The sequence below is a fragment of the Anas platyrhynchos genome, chromosome 8 (assembly GCF_047663525.1).
Source record: "Anas platyrhynchos isolate ZD024472 breed Pekin duck chromosome 8, IASCAAS_PekinDuck_T2T, whole genome shotgun sequence".
Classification (NCBI taxonomy): domain Eukaryota; kingdom Metazoa; phylum Chordata; class Aves; order Anseriformes; family Anatidae; genus Anas; species Anas platyrhynchos.
In genome coordinates, this window is record NC_092594.1 from 34,359,257 (window position 1) to 34,379,586 (window position 20,330).

At 48.2% G+C, this 20,330-nt stretch overlaps 2 protein-coding genes across 5 annotated transcripts; one reads left to right on the forward strand and one right to left on the reverse strand.

Annotated features, from left to right (window-relative positions):
- Window positions 1–1,766: 1,766 nt before the first annotated feature.
- On the reverse strand, window positions 1,767–13,583 carry CYB5RL (cytochrome b5 reductase like). 4 transcript variants are annotated; one of them, XM_027463086.3, is made up of 7 exons: window positions 13,461–13,583; window positions 12,092–12,271; window positions 11,010–11,158; window positions 9,710–9,797; window positions 6,508–6,612; window positions 4,455–4,658; window positions 1,767–2,819 (listed from the first exon to the last, which is right to left on the reverse strand). In XM_027463086.3, exons 2-7 carry the CDS (start codon window positions 12,266–12,268, stop codon window positions 2,616–2,618), a joined length of 927 nt encoding a protein of 308 aa, XP_027318887.1. In that variant the 5' UTR covers window positions 12,269–12,271; window positions 13,461–13,583; the 3' UTR covers window positions 1,767–2,615. The 4 variants fall into 4 exon arrangements, with proteins under 4 accessions (XP_027318887.1, XP_027318886.1, XP_071898055.1 ...); XM_027463085.3 differs by lacking the exon at window positions 13,461–13,583 and adding an exon at window positions 13,366–13,406; XM_072041954.1 differs by lacking the exon at window positions 13,461–13,583 and adding an exon at window positions 13,096–13,323.
- Window positions 13,485–17,500, forward strand: MRPL37 (mitochondrial ribosomal protein L37). Its single transcript, XM_005020817.6, has 7 exons — window positions 13,485–13,910; window positions 14,295–14,478; window positions 15,023–15,138; window positions 15,649–15,834; window positions 16,078–16,235; window positions 16,746–16,949; window positions 17,281–17,500. The coding sequence occupies exons 1-7, from the start codon at window positions 13,514–13,516 to the stop codon at window positions 17,356–17,358; spliced, it is 1,323 nt and encodes a 440-aa protein (XP_005020874.4). The 5' UTR covers window positions 13,485–13,513; the 3' UTR covers window positions 17,359–17,500.
- The last annotated feature ends 2,830 nt before the right edge of the window (window positions 17,501–20,330 follow it).

The following is a 20,330-nucleotide window of genomic DNA, read 5'->3' on the forward strand; positions in this document are numbered from 1 at the left end:
AAGTGAGGCCGCTCTCCCCAGCGGAGCTGTGGGGGCCTCTGGGGGTGGCCGGTCCCCGTGCCCCTTGCTGGGGTGGCCGGGGCACCCGAGCCTCCTGCCAGCACCCGGCAGGGCCTGCAATGACCACCCTGACCTCGGAAGAGAAGGAAACCTCTCCTCCTCCTGCCATGGGGCAGAGCCTTTCCATCCCGTGTGCCTTGTGGCGGCAGAGGGGACCCGCGGCACGCTGACATCCAGCCTGAAAAATGACAAAAGGAGAGAGGGGGAAGGGAGAGAGAAGGGCAGAAAACGCAGAACAAAGTGCCGGGGGCTGTTCAAAGGCCCCTTCGAGTTCACCCTGCCAAGGACATCGCCTCCCCTACAGAGAATATCTCGCAGGGACCCCTGTCCCCTCCGGCACGGCGGCTCAGTGCATCGCCTCCTCCCGCTCCCCTGCAGGCTGCCTTTGCAGGATTGCAACCCGCAGCATTCACAGCTTGCTCCGTCTCTCACCACCCTCCCTTTTAGCCACGAACAAAGACAGGAGGCTTCGCGGCAGAATGGCCAGACCAGCTGGGTAGGGTTTAACCATCCTGGCCCATATGTGCTGAAATACCCAGACATATTGGGGTTGCGCTTAAAGGAACAGTCCCAGCTTTCGCTCGGAAATTCGTCGCTTTCCCAAAGCAGGCACCAAGTTTTACCTCGGGCCTTTTGCAAAAAGGCTTTGTGGATGTGTAGCAAAATCTCAGAAAGGCAGAATGCTTAAAGCAAGAGCGAGGTTTTCAGAGCGTGTGATATCTGAGGAAAATACTTTGTGCTGCTAGCTAGGGACAAAGCAGGGAGAGCAACTCCTTATTTTCTCAGCCTGCTGCTGCACAGAAACACCTCCACTACAGAGTGGTTTATGGTGGCTGAAACGTGGTCTGGAGGGGAGCTGAGAGTTTGTCTTGGACAAAGTATTAACACAGCATCTAAAAGTATTAACTTTTAACACAGCATCTGCTTGTGTTAAAAACCAAAGCCCGTTCTGGGTTAAGGGAACAGCTTTCCTTGCTCTGATGAAGTCGGCGTAAAAGCTGCATCCATACTGGACTCAGTCCTGGCATTTGGTAACTGAGACAAATCCCACTGATGTGAGGGGAACCCACACCATTTAAGACCAAATCATGCCTTGTAAATGCTCACACTTGTGCAAGTGCACAGGACTCCTTGTGGTTTAATGGCAAGCACTGCAGACTGCGTCCTCAGGGCCAAAACTGCTCTCAGCTCCGACCCTGCTCAGCATGGGAAGGCAGACCCAGCCGTCACTTCAGTGTGCTCTGCTTCTTGTGAGTAACTCTCACAGTGCATCTTCTTTGTGCGAGGTGTATTGTTTGAGATGGGTAAAAATGGGCCAGGAATGACGATGCATCATCATCTGTCACCCTGGGAAATCCCAACACGGGATGAACGAGGAATGAAGGGAAAAACACAAAGGTGTGCAGAAAGGCTGTATTTGCAGGTGAAGTTAGTGAACATGGTGATCTAAAAAGGTGAAGGAGTAGAGAGAGGATATCTCAAAGCAAGGGCAAGAGCATCTTGGACAGAAAAGGAAGGGGCTGGAGCGCACGGACTGCAATTCCATGGCAGCCCCAGGGCTGCACAGAGCATGGCTCTGCTGTGCCCCACGGGGGAGCATCCCAGCAAAGCTGGGTTCCTGTGAAGCTTTTGTTCCTTGGGTGTTGCTCTCATACGCTTAGAGCACTTCCACTCTGCTAAAGTCCTGTGACAAAAAGAAACAGCTATTTACTTGGAAAAAAACTTTGATTTAATGAACCAGGGCTGTTACACAACAATTAGGGGTCATGAAAAGCAGAGAGCCATCTTCCCTGACAGACAGCAGCTACAGCCCCGATGGTTTCTCACAATGACATTTAGGACACCCCTTTCTCCCCCCAGGTAGCACTGCAAGGGTTGAGGTTCAGAGCAGGCAGTGCAAGTCCTCACTGGGCAGCACATGTAATTCCATCCTCATATATAGATTTTTCTTTAAAAAAAAGTCTCTTTACAGAAAGCAGCATCTTCATCCCATATTAGTGTACTACAAGGCAACTGAGGCACACAGAGGCTGAAGTGGCTTGCCTGGTATCACCCAGCAAGATAACAACACAACTGTGTGAACCCCACAGACTGCAGAGTGCTGTGCCAGTGCTCTGCTGTTCCTTTGGCCACGCAATCTTCTCCCTGAGGATTAAATCTCCCCAGGGTACATTTAACAGGGCACAATGCCACTGCAGACTAACATGGATTTCAAAGCACATCATTAGTCTTCATATTACAGCAGAGCTCTATACTTGGATGTTTCTTAGTACCCTTAAGAGATCTCTCTCAGAATTGCATGTGAAGACTTCTATTGAAATTAGTATGCTGTTCCCTGACATCTGGGTGGTTGCAGCAGTCATTCTGGAAGGCCACCCAATCCTTAAAACACTCTCAAGATTGAGAATCATAATGGAGGCAACTATTTGAGCCAAAGGCCTATGAATGTATATGCACAAGGATCTCTGCTCAAAATCAGTCATCTCGATAAACTACGTCTTGAAACAAGGATGTCCAAGGCTTTGCCTGAGGTTTCTTAAGTCAGGAATATCCTGTTAAAAGACAAAACAGGAATTTTCTTCGATCCCTGCAGCTTTCAGATATCTCTTCATATCCTCACTGAATGCAGGAGAGCCACAAACTAATACGAATGGCTTTCTTCGACAGGAATTTATTATTGTCTTCATCAAATCTTCATTTAGGCGACCAGTGTACGTGTTTTCCTGGTAACTCCAAGGAAGTTTTTCCAGTGATGTTTCCTGAAAAGGCAAAAAGCTTTGCAGTGTGCCACAGGGAAAAGGACAGTCAATTGCTTACAGACAAGTCTCCCTCCTCCCCACAGGACATTTTTCACCCTCGTGACTCCATTTGGGTAGAAATGACCCATTCCAAGAGCTGTTTTACTCTTGCAAAGCCCAGATTAAATCCTTCCCTGCCACTGGATCTGGCCACCAATTCAGAGGGGACTGAACAAAACCAGAGTGTAACTACTGCCAAGAAGCACTGCGGAACCTTCTCCTTTGGGAACCACTTCCCACCATGCCTTCTCTATTCCCCAGTCCTAAGTCCCAAGACTGCTCCTCCCCATTGCCTCTTCCATTCCCAAGCCTCTTTCAGTCCCATCTCCCTTGACCAAAGCAACTGAAAGGAAGCCAGCCCTGCTGCAGACACGGCGCTGATCCCGTGAGAAATGTCAGATCCAGCAGGACCCCCCTACTATTAATTAGATATGGAAGCATTGAGATGTGATGGGAGCAGTATTCACTCTGGCAGCAGAGTGAAACACTGGGACAGGCACATATAATCCTAAAAAGGAAGATGCACCACTCAGATCTTTCTCTTAACAAACCCGTTAAGAGAAGAGACAAAAGGGAGAGATGTACATGTGCAGGCTGTGTTGACAGGGGTCAGAAGGGTTTCTTGCCCTTCCCTGGGTTGAATTTCAAGACCTCCTCAGGCTCTTGAGAAAGCACCGTCCTGAAAAGGGTACCTAACCTGTGTCACCAGAGACAATTGCTGATTACACTCCTACAGAACGGCTGAGGGGATGCCTAAGTCACAAGTACTTTTCTCTATACCTAATTTCAACTTGCCAAGGCCATATGTGGAACATAATGTATGAGGCAGATCCACCATGAGATACAAAAAATGATTCATCTGAGGAGCTAAAAATGCAATGGGATTCATTCCCTTAGCATAAATAATTCTTTCTATATCCTCCCTGCAATGAATCCTCATTTCTGAGGGAAATAATTTTCAACTACCAAATCTGTGCAGAACACAGGCAACTTTGGGACCAAATGAAAATGAAAACGACTGCTCAAATCATAAGACCACTGAGAGAGGTATGCCCTCATCCCATGGATTTGGCATAGAAAATAATTTTAGAGAGTGGGACGTAACTTTAAAAAGTTTGAAAATGGGTCAGCTGGGAAAAATAATTGCTGGAAAATTGGTGCTAACATCCTAGAAGAAGAGAGATGTAGCCATGAGCAATGAATGGAAGATAAGGACAGACTAAGGCACTGGTATTAGGAAAAAAGAAATAGTTTATTTGCTGCAAGCCTCCCAGAGTCAAGTTTTCTTTGCATAAATGCTTAGGTGCAGCAACAACTGTCTGAAGTGGGGGGAAACGGTCAATGGTGAATATGAATCAGGGGCTCCTTGCCAACAGAAGGGCTACTGAGGGGGTCAAAGGGCCAAGCAGCAACGGTCGCTTCCCTGAAAGTCTTCAGACTGCTAGCTGCATGAGAATATTTAGTAGATTTAAGAACAGCAGCTGCTAGATCACAAAGTAGCCTTGATGTCTGGGAAAGAATTAAGATCACTGACAGAAAAGGTTCGTCCAGCTGACAGAACCCTCACATAAATCCACTTCATATCCATTTACTTACCTGGCTTAGGACATAAAATATTCTGATGTTCCAGTATCGAGCCAGATCCCGGAGAAGAGGTTTCAAATAAATTGTTTCAAATGTACGGAAGCAGCCAACAAGAGTCACAAAAGTTTCATCCTCTTCATCATCTGTTATGGACTGGAGAATGGGAAGCATTGGTGCGAGGCCAGTGCCAGAAGCCAGCATGAGGAGTTCTCCGTGCTAACAACAAAACAGAATTTTGAGTTAACCATTGTGGCTGGAAACGAACGTGCTCATTGTCAGTTCCTCCTTCTGCCACACTGGTAAAGGGTCCCAACAGAGAGACCACATCAGGTACCAGGGCATGAACTGGTAAATGCAAATCTCAGAATGCATTTTTCTACAAAATCCATCGAGTATTACAGACAGCATTTGCATGATTTTTATATACCAAACTTAATGAAACTGGATTATATCCAAATATAAACATTTATAACTTTAGTCTTCATTACAGGTCATTTATATTCTCTATAGTTTCAGTTCAGCTGTACGCTGTTTTGGGGTCCTCCCTCCTAAACCATCTTATGCCTGCCCTGTTCATCACAGCCAGGGATTTGGTAACCCCAACCCTCTACAGCCAAAGTCTGACGGGGTGCTGGAAGCCAGAGGGCTTCAAGATGTGGAGTGTGACTACATATAGCAGAGAAGCTATCAGCACGAACAGCGTCCAGATGGATTTGCTACAGACAGGAACTGGTCCAACTCCTACCAACTTCACTGAGAGCTTGAACACATCTCTCATGCACACATCCATCTGAATGTGAAATGATTTCCTTTGTGCTATACAAACCATTAATTAGTCAGAGCCAGTGGGAACACATGGTCTGTAAGATCTCGGAAGGTCAGGCCTGAAGTTTGACCACCTTGCCATGAAACAGGCTCTGCACTTTGGACGCTCACCTATCCTGACAGTCAGCAGCCTCTTGGAGACTGGTGGTGGGAAGGGGCTGCTGCTCAGGGGCTGCTTTGGGGGCAGTTTATTTCAAATGGCTTTGATCTGCCTGAATCTAAATCCTGTGCTAAGGGCAGCAAATAGAGGGGGAAAAAAAATATGGAATTTTACTCAGAAATTTATATTCAGGACCTTTGTTATAATTCATAAATATTAACAGTTCTTCCACAGCAAGCTGTTTCAAGGATTGCTCAGGTGCTTTGTACACTGCACATACAAGGATCACCCAGCCAGCCCCTGAATGCACCCACTTCTAGGCATGGCCGCTGTGCTCTGTCCCAAATGATCTGGAAGCTTTTAGGAACAGAAGTGAACAGTAGCCTAACACAGCAGGGACACTATTTCAGGAAGCAGAACACAATTGCTCTGCATGGAGCTTGGCCACTGGGATTTTACAGCCCTATTTCTGCTGGTTAAAAAAAAAAAAAAAATAGAAGAAGAAAAGAAAGAACAAGAAGAAATGGGGCTTTGGGATCCTAATGACCAATGTTTCGATTCTGCTTCTCATTTGAAAGGTCAGAATTTAGTAACGAAATTAGGCTGTGTGAGAAGCCTTCCCCTGAAACTGGATCTGCCCTTCTTTGCAGAGAGCCTGGTATCAGTAGATAGGATCAGCATTTGCAGAGTGGTTGGGTGACGTGACACCTCACTGGAGCTGCTGTAGTTCAGGGAACACCCAGGAGAGAAGAAGATCAACATCTCTTCTTCACTCGTGCTCAGTCACAAAACAGCAATGTGGTTCAAACACGGCAAAACCAATCTGCACTCATCGCTGGTACAGAATAAGTTCCCTTTCTTAAACAAATCCAGAACGTTTAATGCAAGTGATGAACAGACAGCCTTGCTAATTTTCCAGTCTCCCACCCACCTCCCTCTCCTCTTCCTCCTTAAATATGCTGCAGTTCAATAAGGTCTGCTTTCTCCAGCTGACTGCTAATGCTGTAGCACTGTACAATAACCCAGGAAGTCCCTAAAATAATCATGAAAACAGTAATCAAATTGATGTCTTCCCTTTGGAGTATTAAACAAAGCGAGCTGCCACAAGCTGAAACATCCAATGCCTCTTAGGAAACTAACCTTATTAGGTCGATATGGGAACCCTCCGAACGGCCCACGCCAAAAGACCGTGTCTCCTTTTTTCCAAGTTTTTATGTATTGTGACATTAGCCCAGCTTCATAGCACTAATAAAAAACATTGCACAAAAGAAAAGAATAATTATACTCTGCTGGAAAGTTTCCCAGCTTAAAGTCAATTATAAAGTTATCTACATTTAAACGAGAAGGGGGCAAAAAACATTTCATGCATTTAAAAAGAAAGAAAGATCATTCTATTTGAAAAAATAATTCAAAGTTATACCCAAAACAAAGACATTTAAATTAAATCATATTGGATCCATTCCAGCTTGACTATAATGTAAACACAACCCACTCTCATGCAGTCTGAATTTCCAAAACTGGAAAAAGCTTATCAGAGTTCTTGCTTACAAAGCACACAGAGAAGAGTGTCTTGAATGCAAAGCACAGTCCAAGTCTTCAAGTGTTCTCCAGATCTCAGGGTATGGGATCTGGAAATGCCCTCTGGGTACTGATAGTTATATAAACACTGCATAGCTCTTCCTTTATTTCGGTCTCCCAAACGCTGTGTTGATACAATTAGTGACCCAAAGTCAGGTTTCTCATTTATAAAACTCTGTTTTCAGAACAGATCATCTGGATGCTAAGGGATGCCTCCACATTTCAAAAAAAATGTATGTTAATGTGGGCCTTGCAGAAGAAAAACATTGGTGAAAAAATGCTTCACTTTCTACCAGGCACAAAAAAAAAACATTATCGAGGCTTTTTCCCCACAGGAATGCAAGCTTCACTTGTGACTGATGAGAAGGGTCAGTGCCTGCAAGAAAAAGAGAAGCAAGGAGCTGCTGAAAAATGAAGGGTTTATCCAAGCAGCCTTGCTGCTGGTGTAATGTGCTCTCTTGCTCGCTCTCTGTGTGTGTCCTATTTGTACAATGACTTTATGGTTGATGAGAATGAATATGCACAAAAGAATGGCCACACTTTATGTGGTCTGGCCGGAGAACGACGTCTGGCCCACCCCACAAGAGCAGATAAGGCTAACAGTGGTGGCAGACAACTGGCCGCACACAGAGGTGATGCCACTGATAAGCCTGAGGAAGAGCCACACAACCGGGGGGCAGAAGATGGGATGCGATACAAGCCTTCGAAGTCTCCAGCCCACATCACCTGAGAGAAAGGTACTTTGGGGTGTTTTCTGCACGCACACTGGACAGAAGCCCAGCTCCACACCCCAGTGCCTTGGCTGGCCACCAAGCAGCACTGCAGGCAAACAAAACGGGTGAACCACAAAGCAGCTAAGAAAAAGTGAGAGAGCAAGCGTGTGTCTGTGCTTGCAAGCAATGCTGGCTAATAAAGAGCACGGATACTCTTCCCCTTGTAACAACCTCAGATAAGATATCTTTATCATTAAGATCTATTTGCACTGGTTGTTAGATTCAAAATGTAAATGCATCATATACATACATCCAGGCTCTGCGTTACTGTCAGAAACGTTTTACATTCAGAGGGCCCTGGGCTGGCACTTAGTCTCGTGCAAAGAGTGCGCAGTGGCGTCAAAGGAATGGTGTTTGATGCTCACCTTCTTCAACCATACACCCAAGGCAAGTGGAGAAAAGTCAGCCCCACCTTATGGCCCGTTCCCAATGGACCATGGCAATGGTAACTAAAACAACCCTTCTTTCACCAAAATTATTTCCAAAAATTGAAGTGAGAAGTGATTGAGTGGGTATAAAACGAATTTTTCTAAACAAAAAGAAAAAAAAATAATTATCTCCTGGGGGAAAACTTCGACACCCAGTTTTACATGGAGAGAAACCCTAGCATTATAAAATCACTCAAAAAGAGGGTTATGCTCTGTAAATGGCAACTCCCTCACACTTAACTGTAGTATCACAAATGCAATGCTATAATAACAGGAGACAGAGGGTTTGAACAGTGCTTGGATTGCATAGTAATAATAATAATATAGTACTTTCCAAAATTGCCTGAATAGTGTGAAATACACCACAACCTACAGAGAGAGTTATAAAAATGGCTGCTTTACACTGGGTGTTACCAACCTCTTTTGTCACTGCCAGAGAGTAACTATAGCTCCCTTTGGGATGAAAGGTTCTATATAAAGGAAAGGTATCATTACAATCATTACTATTATTATTGAAATGCAAAACCTGTGAGTAATAAGCAAGTATACATGAAATTTCACAGTCATCTTGTGAATGTATCCTATTAATACAACTCAAATGCAACGTTTCTCTCCCCTACCACACACCAATTGCCACAAGAATGGTGAAAGGACCCTCCCACAGGTGTCTTATACAAGCTGTACACATTTCTATAGAACAGGGCTTTCGCTTGAACATACAATGCATAATAGACCTCCAAAACGTGAAATCCTGGAGGACAGGCAGAGGACAAATGGTCATTTTGTGCAAGCCACCCGGGACGCTCAGCTCTCAGACTTTCACACCTATACCAAAGTCTGTGTCTGCCCTGAGGAATCAGTAGTGACATACAAATACAACATCAGAAAAAAATCCTCTTCAATTCGATATTCACCACACAAAATGATTATTTATAAGGGCCCTGCAGACTTTATTCAGACAATTTTCCAACCAAGTTCTCCTATAAAATCCTTTCAAACTCAAGGGGACACTTCTCAGACTGCAGGCAGCTCCAGAGCCTGCACACCAGGCACACCTGTCCGTTTTCTTCCCATATTTTTCACCAAAATGAAAGCTTTTTATGAGGAGTGTCCTTAATGCAAAATAAAGGAGGGAGAGACAGGGCTGGGCAAAGACTCTCCAAAATCAGTGGCTCAACTGGGCGGGCTACTGGGTGTGATTTCAAAGACAGATTGAAAAGGCAGAATGAAGTCATGGAGGTGGAATGGGCACCTCTTTCCTCTTTCCACACTGGCAACCGCAAGGCTCCCGAGAGGCTCTCTCAAATGCTTTGCAGGGCTTCTGCTGCAAAGCAGTTGTTTGTGTGTCACCTTCTGCTTTCAGTTTTGTGGGAGAAAAAAAAAAAAAAAAGAAAGAAAAAGCAATTTTTATCAGCAAAGCACAACTGCTTCAAAACAACACAGAAGCAGCCCATGAGGGATTTGACAGGCTCACTTGAAGTACTGACAGTGTGCTTGGTTCCTAGAAGAAAACACCGTCCCCGGCACCTTCCACTCTAATCTATATTGTATAGACTTACTTACTTTCACTAAAACTTCAAAGTAACCTTCTGCATTCCTTGGGCTAATCGGGGTGTAGGCTCGCTGGACCTCCAAACCGTTCACCTCTCCTCTGAGAAGAGAAATATAGGAAGCCACTGTAACTCGTGTCATTGACAGGTATTACCAACACTTGTGCTTTCCCCTGGGGAGATGAGGCAAGGCTTGAGGGAGGCAGCAGATCCTCTTCCCAATGGCCCAGCCTGTGCACAGATGCAAAACATTTCCCTGTGAGAGGTACAAATCGATGGGGGACATAACTTCTAAATGCATCTATTGTTTTCCTGGTGCTGGCCCCATCTGTACCCCACACTCAGCTCTCGGACACATCCGTGGAAGGAGGCTTGAGATGTTTTATGAGAAACAGTTCAGTGAGCAAGAGCGGGAAAGGGAAGAGAAAATGCTTTCTTGGTAAGTGTGCTATCCCTTTTGGGCTGGGGCGTACCTTTCTTTCTGTGTTTGGACAGCATCTGGCAATTAACTAATGAAATTTAGGGCACAGCCTTAAATTGAGCTCCTGTCAATATAGACTGTATTACCATGTAAGTCTTCCCTTTCCATAGAATGTATCCACAGTGCTCTTCACTGCCGACTGTGTTAATTGACTGACGTGAGCAAGCCCTTTCCTCGGCTGCATTAGGAGAGAGGGCGGAATGGGAAGCATGTACTTTCAGCAGCCAGCCAGCTGTATACATCAGCTGTTAACGTACAAATAACGTCAACAGATACAGATCAATGGCATCATAACACGACTTTTTCTAACCGGCAATGATCACCACAGATGGCTGAGAGAGACATAAACTTTTCCCAAGTGACCCCTTTCTGGCAAGCAATAAACCACACAGGAGGGTTGTTTTTCTAGAAATCGGGAGATGCCTGGACATCAGAAATAACACCGTGGGTGCTGAGTTACCCCAAGATACAGACCCTAAAATACTGAGCCCTGGGGTTAGCGCAGCTCATTGTCTGCTTTCCAACACGCTGGAGTAAATCATCTGTTGTAACATCTATTCTTTGACTCTTTCTTTCTGCAAATGGATTTTCTTAATCACACCTAGTTCTTTCTGACCCACCGATGCAAGGATAATGCTGAAGAAAAATACAGCTTTGGAATGGCTTTTACCATAAAATTAGTAGAACTAATGAGCTCACAAGGCCTTTCATCTGTATCATCATGGAGCTATAGAAATTATGATTTGCCTGGTATGCAGGCTTTGTCTATTGACAAAACCCTATATATTAGGTTACATAATGCAGACTGTTTAACTAGCACAGAGAACAATACCTTAACACGATATGTTGTCCTAAACTCAATCGCAGACTGCTATTTCCCGGTAATTCAAATTTGTACTGGTAGGTGTCCTCTGTTAGCTGCTCCACTGAGCTTATGTTGAATGCAGTAAATGTATCTGGATTTAGTTCTGAATTATTGCTCTGCAAGAACAACAATAAATAATTACTTGGTTAGACGGTGTCTTTTATTATTTCATTTTTCTTTGGAAGCAAACGTGTATGCTAATTTAGTGCCTGAGATACTCAGGACTCCAGAAGAGCTCATATTAAATGCTAGGGCCCGGTGCAAATTTCAGCTCTCTGCTGATTCATTACGGTGTTCTGCAGTATGCACTTTGGGATCTTGGATCCCCCCCCTTTAAAATTACATTTTTACACCTTACAGCAAGGTCATCTTATTATGACTCACTGCACTCATTTTCTCCTGTCTGGAAACAAACAGAAATAATACTGCTAAAAGAGCTGAGCACTGCTTTGGGGGCAACTTTGAAACCTACTGATGACCATTCGGAATAGGAAATACCGTTAGCTGTTTCAACACTGAACATTTTTGCTTGACCCAGCACAGTAAATCTTACGTAACAGGGCGCTGACAAGCTTGAAATTACACTCTGAAGACAACTATTTGAATACCAGGCCACGCACAATGCAAGCTTTTTCATTCTCAAATAAGGGATAATAACAGGAAAAGACAAAAAAGGTCAGGAAAGTGGAACTTCTGCGAGGAAACCATCAGCAGTGAAAATGGTGATTCTTTGCATCTTCCCCCCGTTTCCCACTTTTCACAGAGGTTTGCTCCGGCTGCCTGGGGGCAGCACATGGCCTGGCAGAAGCTGCAGACCCAGGGCTGTAACGAGACACCAGGGCGAACCCGACACTGGGAAAATCACATTACAGGAGGGAGAGGAGGCAGGGGGAGCGGGGTCTGGAAAGGCTGATTTGGGGAATTGCATTTTCAGTCTTAAGACGCCGCTTTAATCTGTAGCTGCGTCCCTCACCCACCACCACAGCCTCACTCGCTAGCAAGTGTATGATCAAAGCGCTGGCCCCAGGACACGACGAAGACAAATTGACCTGCTCCTTCTCTTCCGTGAGGAGGCTTTTGTCTTGCTTTGCTTTGGCCCTTTCCCATCGTGCAAGCTCCTTCTCATATACATCGTAAATGCAGGGTTTGCAGCCGCTGCCACAGCACTGGGATGGAGAAGGTTCTTGGGGCTTGAGAGCCAGCCACTCATCCTCATTTCCACTCATTGTCTGCAAAACACAAGCCTTGCATCACAAACAGCGGGATCGAGAGAAGCACGTGCCCATCAGCTGAGTGTTACTTGGAGAAGGACAGCGAAATCTCTCTCGAGCATCTTGCGTGTGTGTCTCAGGGGGAGCAGAAAACTGAAAACCCGTGAGCTGAACTGCTGCCTGCAATGCTCCGTTTCTGCTCACGCACCCGCTGCCTCTGCTGTCCTGCCACCGAGGTGGTGATTTCTAGAAAAAAAGCGGCCCAAAAATCTGCAGCTCAGTCCACCACAAGGGCTGGCCAACCCCAAGCACTGCCAGAGCACGGCTTTAAAATGGAGCGGGGGGGGGCCACAGAGCTGAAGGTGGGTCGTAGAGCTAAGAAGCTACAAGAAAACTGCAAATTCACAGGCAAATGAACAAACAATTTGGTTATAAGCAGATTTGGCTTTAAATGTAGACACGTAGGAAAAGGCAAGGAGCACGCACAGCGTGATTTTCATCTCCTACCCTTGGCCCACACAGAGCTACACCCGGCGAGCGCTCCTCCAACACCAATCGGGATGCCGACCTCTCAGGGACTCTGTTATTTTTATACAACGGCTTCACAGCACCCCCAGCACGTTTACACCGGCACCATTTAAACAAAAGGTCTGGAGGAAATTATAAAGCCGCGGGTGACGGGGCTGGAGAAAAGCGCGCTTAGCGCTCAGCAGCTTCATTTGCAAGCTCCCGTGCAAGCATCAATTAATCCTCACCCCTGCATGAGAAGGACGATAATTTGGATTTTTTGGGGGGGAGAAGAGGAAGGCAGGGGATCGCCGGCCGTGCTCCGTTTTGTGTACCTGGGCTTGGTGCGAGCGGCCATTGCTCAGGCTGGGGACACGGCGGGGGCGTTTTGCTCAGACAAACTGCCCGAGGGGCCTTATTGAGGGGAAATTCGGGCAGAAACAAAGATGGAAGGCGCTGTTAGTCAGGGGCTCGGTTTGTTTGTTGTGCTTTGTGCGTTCTCTGGGGCTTTACAGGCGCCCAGGGGCTGGGGTTGCCCTGAGGGGCCCCAACTCCCCCCCCGCCCCGAGCCCCTCTCCCCCCTCCCTGCCCCTCCCCTCACTTACCCCCGCACCTGCCCTTCCTCCCGCCCCCTCCGCCGCGCCATTGGCTGAGCTCCCTCAGGGCTCGCCTCCCATTGGCTCCCTCCCCCGTCACTCACCACGGGCAGCCGGCGCCGCCCCGCCTCCCTCCCGCCCTCCTGAGGGCGACAAGATGGCGGCGGCGGCGGCCCTTGAGGCGATGGCGGCGGCGGCGGCGCTGAGGCGGGCGGCGGGGGCCGGGCCGCAGCCCCGCGGCATCGTCACCCACACGGGGCCGCCCCGTCCCCGCGGGCCGCTGCCCCGCACGCCCTGGACCACCCGCGGGCCGCCCCCGGAGGTGCTGTCCCGCAGGGCGGAGCGGCGGCCGGTCCGCGAGCAGGTGGAGCTGGACACGGTCACCTACGAGGCCCGGCAGCACCGGGTGCCCGGCCTGGCCCGGCCCCGCTTCCCGGCCTGGCAGCGGGGCTGGCACGACCCCTGGCACTCGCCCGGGCCGCGCTATGAGGACATGGCGCTGCGCAAGGAGCGCGGCTGTTTCGTGTGCCACCAGCGGGTCCGCATGCTGGAAGGTACCCGCAGCGCCTGGCCTGCCCCCCTCGGTGCCAAAATCAAAGAAATGTGTTGGATTTATCGCTTAGAAATCCATGCTGAGAACCCCTGCCAAGCCATCGAGTGGTCTCGGTGACAGGCCCGTGTTTCTGATGGGGATGGCATCAAGTTGCGCCAGGGGAGGCTCAGGGTGGGAATTCGGAGATGTTTCTCCTCACAAAATGCAGCCAGGCACTGGGACGGGTTGCCCAGGGAGGTGGTGGTGCCACCGTCCCTGGGGGTGCTCAAGGAGAGTTGGATGTGGTGCTTGGGGACAGGGTTTGGTGGTGACATTGGTGGCAGGGGGTGGTTGGCCCGGCTGCTCTTGGAGGTCCCTTCCTACCTTAACAGTTCTCTGATTGCAGGAGTTCGGCAAGCACAGTGGCTCACCAAGACGAAGTTGGTGCAAGGTTTGCCACCGTCGGTGCTCAGCATCGTCAATGACCCCGCTCACCAGCTCCAGGACCAGGACGAGGCGGTGCACCGTGCGATCGCGCACGCGCGGCTCTGGGAGACGACAGAAGTTGCTCCCAGGAGAGAAAAGTATTGGTAAGTTCTCAGTCCTGCGCATGGCTTTAGTGTAAACCAGTGTAAACCACCAAGAAGATGGTTTAAGAACCAGAGTTTTGAACACTGCAAAGAAAGCTCATGCATGGATCTACTGCTGAGAGATTCACTTACCGTGCAAAACTGTCAGAGCCTTTGTATAAGGCTGTCACCGTATAAAAAAACAAAACGACACAGTTTTGAATGTCAACAGTAGTACCAATGTAAACACATACACTCTATTAAAGCTCCTTTTAGGCCAAGATCTCTGTTTCTGCTTGAGATACAGTTCTAGCTGATTCAGAATGTCATTTTTAAAAATAACTAATGGTAAGCATTACCTCTGCCAACTTGCCAACTTGGAACCAGGCTGGTTTGTTGGGTATTAGTCTGAAATCTGTGTTAACTATTTGGAAATGTTATGCTATTATATATTTTACAGACAGTAATGTTCTATAGCATTCAGGTCCCAACAGCATCTGCCTGCCATGATAATATTTTTACTTTATGTAACCTTTTTTTTTTTTTTCCTCTCTTTATTCTAAAGCCCTGTGCTGTTGGAAGACTTGATACATTTGTGCCGGTTAATGACAATGAAGTATCCTTCCCTGGCTAAAAGAATGTTGGCTAGAAACTACAGGATTGCAGCTGTGTGGGAAAGAGGTTGGTTGCTGCTGGGGTGGAAGCCTTTGGCTCTTTTGGTTAATGTGAGAGGGGTAACAAAGTCACTAGCTTGAAAGCTAGAGACCTGGAAAAAATGAAGCAAGTTCTGGAACTGAGCAATTCTTCCAGGTTTAAATAGTGCTGTAAGGATAGGCATGGTGACAGGATACATGCCCCAAGGAGGTTATTAAGGTGTTAGACAACATCAGCATGACAGTGGGAGAAGAGAACCAGTGTCTTAGAACTGGTTATTTATTTTTGGCATCCGAATCTGTTCTGTTGTCTTTGTAAATATGCTTAGTTAAGAAACTAACGCTAGTAATTAACGCTGCTATTTTGGAAAAAGAGCCTACAGCAGAGCTACTATGTAAGATTAGTCTGGAGGTGATGGGGAGAGAGTGGGCCTTGCAGAACAAAGACTTACTGGGATGCTGTTACCAAAAGGAAACGTACGCCTTGCCCTGATGTTGTTTTAGTGACGTTTGAATGCAGCCTAATTTCCCTCCCCAGAATCCTTTCTCCTTCAGGTCCGTGGCCTGAATGGAATACTCATGAACTCCGTGGCCCCGATACCACCAGTAGCCTCCAAGGAGGAGATACTGGCCACCGAAGAGCATGTGCTGGAGACCTTCTATCCCATCTCGCCTACAATTGATCTTCAGGAAGTGAACGTGTACAGAGAGCTCAACGACACAGGTACGTCTGGCAGTTGAAAACAATTTTATGTCTGTCCTTTCCTTTGTGCCAGACGTCTGTGGGAGTGGATGGGAAAGGGAGCAGTGGAGCTGGGTGCAGGGTGTGCAAGTTTACCCCAGCCTAGGCAGTTCTGTGGAGAAAAACCCGGGCAAATTACTCAAACAGTTCTTGAAGATATGGGAGAAAACGTTGGCCGTGCTGTCTCGTACCGAGGGATTTCTGACGTGCTTATCTGCCATTCAGGTTTCAAAGATGGTTATCCGTACCCTCATCCTCACACTCTGTATTTCCTGGAATCGGCCAACGTTCGCCCTGACAGGTTCAGACCAGAACAGCTCCGTGCTAAAATGCTGATGTTTGCTTTCGGCAACGCGCTGGCGAAGGCAAGGGTGCTGTACGGGGTACGTACTGGAGACGGCTGCTCTCCTGCTTTCTTCTTTCTCTAGCGCTGCAGCCAGAAGGAGCTGTGAAATTCCCTTGATGTGATGCATACAGGAGTTTTCAAATCTGCTCTGATGACACTGTAGCAGAGCTTCCCACGCCGGGGGTCTAACCAACCTTCAGGTATGGTTACTGCTGATCCAAAAATCCACCTCGGCAGCGAGCGTGTTCATGATGTAACATGCACCGGAGCGGTAATAGGTAGGCAGCAGGGTGTAGGTTTAACTGTAGAACTCGAACCCACCCCACAGCTCGGTATGCAAATTGATACTTCATTGCTGGCTGAAGGAAGAATTTTAATTAAAATCCAAAATCTACATTCAAAACTTGTTTGACTAGAGTAATTTTCTGGGCAAGGTAACAATACATTTATTAAAAACTTGGCTTTAAACCAAGCAGAAGATGCAGAATCAGCAACTAGTCATACAGTTTTTGTGACAACTGGCTTTTTAAATGTTCTCCTTTCCTAGAATGATCCCAAGGTTTTGGAGCAGCCGATAGTGGTGCAGAGCGTTGGCACGGATGGCCAGCTCTTCCAGTTCATGGTGTTCCAGTTAAATACAACAGACCTCGTGTCTAGTGATGGCGTAAAGAACCTCGTCTGGATTGACTCTGATCAGAACCTGTATGAGAAAGCCCAGTGTGTTCCAGAAGTGAAGAAGAGAGTTGTTACGGTAAGCAGACAGGGGCGAAACAGCCCTGAGGTGGGAAGTGGCCCTGGAATTACAGCCCTCTCACCTCTGCCAGAGGTTTGGGAGCTGGCAGGAGGCTGTGGCCCGGGTTTTAAACCAGCTGAAGGGAGCTGACACAGGCACTGGGCTCTGACTGGAGAGCCTTACGCAGGTGTTACGCCAGTGGAAGTACCCACACACAAACCGTTTGGGGAGGGAGAGCACGATTCGGAAGCTACCCCCTTTGAAGTCTTACTCGAGCGTGTTTAAAGCCATTGTTTGTCTACATTAATTACTTTGCTGCAAACTGAGCATCCGTGTCTTCCCTCTGCAGAAGCCCGCTGGAATCTATGGCGTTCAGCCAGAAACATTCAAGAAGTTTCTGGCACTGTATCTGCACGGAGCTGTGTGAAATTCAGCTCAAAAGAAGACTCTTCACCAACTGTACCTGCTGCTTCTCTTTGCCAGAGCCATCACTTATTTAAGGAAAGGTGGACTGGTTTACGTTCAAAAATAAATTATATTGCTACTGAAATAAATTTTTTTTAAACAAAGTTGTGCCTGAAGAAGTTTTCATTTGAGGGGCTCACCTCTGGCGTCTGGTTAGAGTCACCCAGTGCGTCCTCCTGCTGCCTAGAACCTGTCTGCTTCCTTTCCTTTCTGCTTCCGTGTGCTTGCACGGACTGCCCAATGCTTAGTTCCCAAATTATTTAATCATCAGACTTGTTTTGTCAAATTTAGAACCACAATTCTTTTACCTCTTCCCGATACTGATGAAGAAACATCCATTTTGGGAAAGCGATGTAGAACGTAGCATGAAACTTTGGTGCCTGGTAACGGGGATTTGCTGCTAAAAACAGGAATTTCTCCCTGCCACCCAGAGTGAAGTGAGCAGGAAGCACGTTCTTTTTAAGATGGGAGGATTAAGTGTGTTTTTTCTTTTTTTTTTTTTTGTAAAATGAAGGCTAAATTAGCTCCAACCAAATGTAAAATCTTTTGCAGCTCTGCACCTTCAGCACATGGGAAGGCACAGGACAGCCTGCGCTATTTTAAGGCGGGGAAGAGCACATTTCCAAGAAATTCATAATCGCTGCAGAATCCTGTGTCAGAGACTGGTCTGTGCTTTGTGATCCTGCCTGCCCATCTGGATCAACATCTCAGTTATGGGTTCCCGTCTCAGGCTATCAAACAGCCCCACGCTGCAGGTTTCAGAAAACAGATTTTCACTAGTCACACTCGAGATCAACAGTTGCACGCAATGACTTGGGATACATCCCTTAAGTTAAATTAAAAAAATCCCTCAGTCGTTGGGGGCAAAATGCTTCAAAGAGAAACAATTCTGCCTGTGCGAGGGCTGCCCGTTTCAGCTCATCTGCCTAAATCTGTAATTTCTGCCCGGTTATTTAGGAGCGCATTTTAATAGTTGTGCTGTGTGGGGATGGTTGTTTCTGAAGGCGTTTCCTTTCAGTTTCACGTAGGTTGGCTCTGCTGTGTGGCAGGGACCCTGCTGCACAGTCCCAGGGAGCAGCCCGTGGGCTGGAGCCCTCCTCTCACCTTCCTGCCTTGGGTCAGGGCCCGTCTGAGGGCAGCGACCCCGCTGCCCCCTGTCACCAACAAACCATGCTGAGAGACTGGTGGTGTTAGAGGGGCTGAAGGAACCGAGCACCTTGCGTGCCTGTAGATGTGGGAGTCTGAAGGTGGTCTTCATGGGGCAGAGCTAAAGTCCCTTTAGATGCTTTTACCGCTGCACAAAGCAAGGGCTGTTAGGGGAGCTAAAGCTGGAATCCTGCCCTCTCCAGGACGCCACAGAGGCAAAGCCAGAGCACAGCGAGGGATGGACGAGGGCAGAGTGCGGCCGGTTTGAAAAATGGCAGAGGCCATGAGACATCGGGCAGTCAGAAGGGGAATGAGCTCACTTCAGGTGCTGGCTTTGGTCACGAGAGGCCTCAGCAATCCACCTGGGATGACTTGAGGTGAACTCAAGGTGGGCAGCACAGGGCTCCCGGCACGGGTGCGAGGGAGGTGGGAGCAGGAGGAAGACGACAGGTCAGGGAGGCACATCTGGGTGGGCATCAATAAGTTATAAGGCTCGTCAGCAGCTGAGCGGCATCACCTCAGCGAGAACCCGCCATTAACCTTTAATGAGCGGCAGGCGGGGAGCAGAGCGTGCGAGGAGGGGGCGGCTCGTGCAGGCCAGGGGGACCTGGAGGTGCCCGGAGTGTGCACAACCACATGGCCGTTCCCCACCACAGCCCCTGGGAGCCATGTTTGTGGCGTGTGCCACCTCCCTGAGTGCTTTTGGACACGCTGACGGAGCCAGCCAAGGGATAAAGTGGTGACAGCACCGGTGGCCGAGCGGCTGATGGCACAGCCCTCCTGCTGTGACACTGCCCAGGCTGTCCTCAGGGACCCTTTTCGGGCTGCTCCCACTCGCCCAGCTCCTGTGCCAGCAGTCCAACAGGTATCCAGCACGCAGAGCAAGTATTTCGTGGGCTGAATCCCTCGTGCCGTGCCAGGCGAGCATTTCTGCCCCACCACCTTCCCCTGGCTCTGGCCTGGTACAAACCCAGGCTCACCTGGACCCCACCCGCAGCCCCTGCTTGCTCACAGCCACCTCCCACCTTTAATTTAATGAAAACCGAGGTGGGAGGCAATTATCCCTCAGCTCAGGCTCAGGAGGCTTGTCAAGGAGGGAACGTGGCGGGTTCTCAGTGCGGTGTTTACCGAAATGAGCCTGAAACCCAGCAGGAGGGACCCTGCCGCTGGCACCACGGTCCCCGGTGACAGTCCCTGGTCCCTGCGTGCACCAGCTCTAAACACCCCCGGGGCCACGTTGCCAAACTTTGCTTCCTCCAAGAGGGATGGGAACGCACAGCCCCAGCCCTGACACCACCAGGTATAAACCCGACACGGGCGGCTGAGCTTCTCCGGGCTGTCTCCAGTCTAAATCCAGGCGCTGTGCTGCCAGTGCAGCACCTACACAGCACAATCCTGCCCCAAAATCTCGCCCTGGATCGCCCCCACCCCAAAACGTGCCCCCAGCACCCCGCTGGGCTCCGAGCCTCGAGGAGCCGCCAGCACCAGGAAGAAACTGCAGCGCACCGGGGTCAAATGTTTATGTCGATATTTATTACAGCATGGGGGGGGAAGGGGGGAGAACCGTTTCATTCAAAAAAAAAAAAACAAAAACCATCCCATACCAATGAAGACAATAATTTAGCTATTCATTTTAAAATACATTAAAACCGGTCCTTTCATTTCCTCACGTCAGAACAAAAAAAAAAAGGAAAAACAAAACAACAAAAAAAAACAAAACCTGAACAAGATGGAAAGCAGAAAAAGAAAAAATTTTGACCCCTTCTGGAGCCCACGGGCGCATTTTGC

What these genes read in the sequence shown, in the direction of transcription:
- MRPL37 (XM_005020817.6), top strand. Translation starts at nt 13,514, where the DNA reads ATGGCGGCGGCGGCGGCCCTTGAGGCGATGGCGGCGGCGGCGGCGCTG. An exon ending in CAGAGAGCTCAACGACACAG is followed by an intron (nt 15,835 to 16,077) that starts GTACGTCTGGCA and finishes TCTGCCATTCAG; the next exon opens with GTTTCAAAGATGGTTATCCG. An exon ending in AGGCAAGGGTGCTGTACGGG is followed by an intron (nt 16,236 to 16,745) that starts GTACGTACTGGA and finishes CTCCTTTCCTAG; the next exon opens with AATGATCCCAAGGTTTTGGA.
- CYB5RL (XM_027463086.3), bottom strand. Translation starts at nt 12,268, where the DNA reads ATGAGTGGAAATGAGGATGAGTGGCTGGCTCTCAAGCCCCAAGAACCT. An exon ending in TCCCATATCGACCTAATAAG is followed by an intron (nt 4,659 to 6,507) that starts GTTAGTTTCCTA and finishes TTTTGTTGTTAG; the next exon opens with CACGGAGAACTCCTCATGCT. An exon ending in TATTTTATGTCCTAAGCCAG is followed by an intron (nt 2,820 to 4,454) that starts GTAAGTAAATGG and finishes TTGCCTTTTCAG; the next exon opens with GAAACATCACTGGAAAAACT.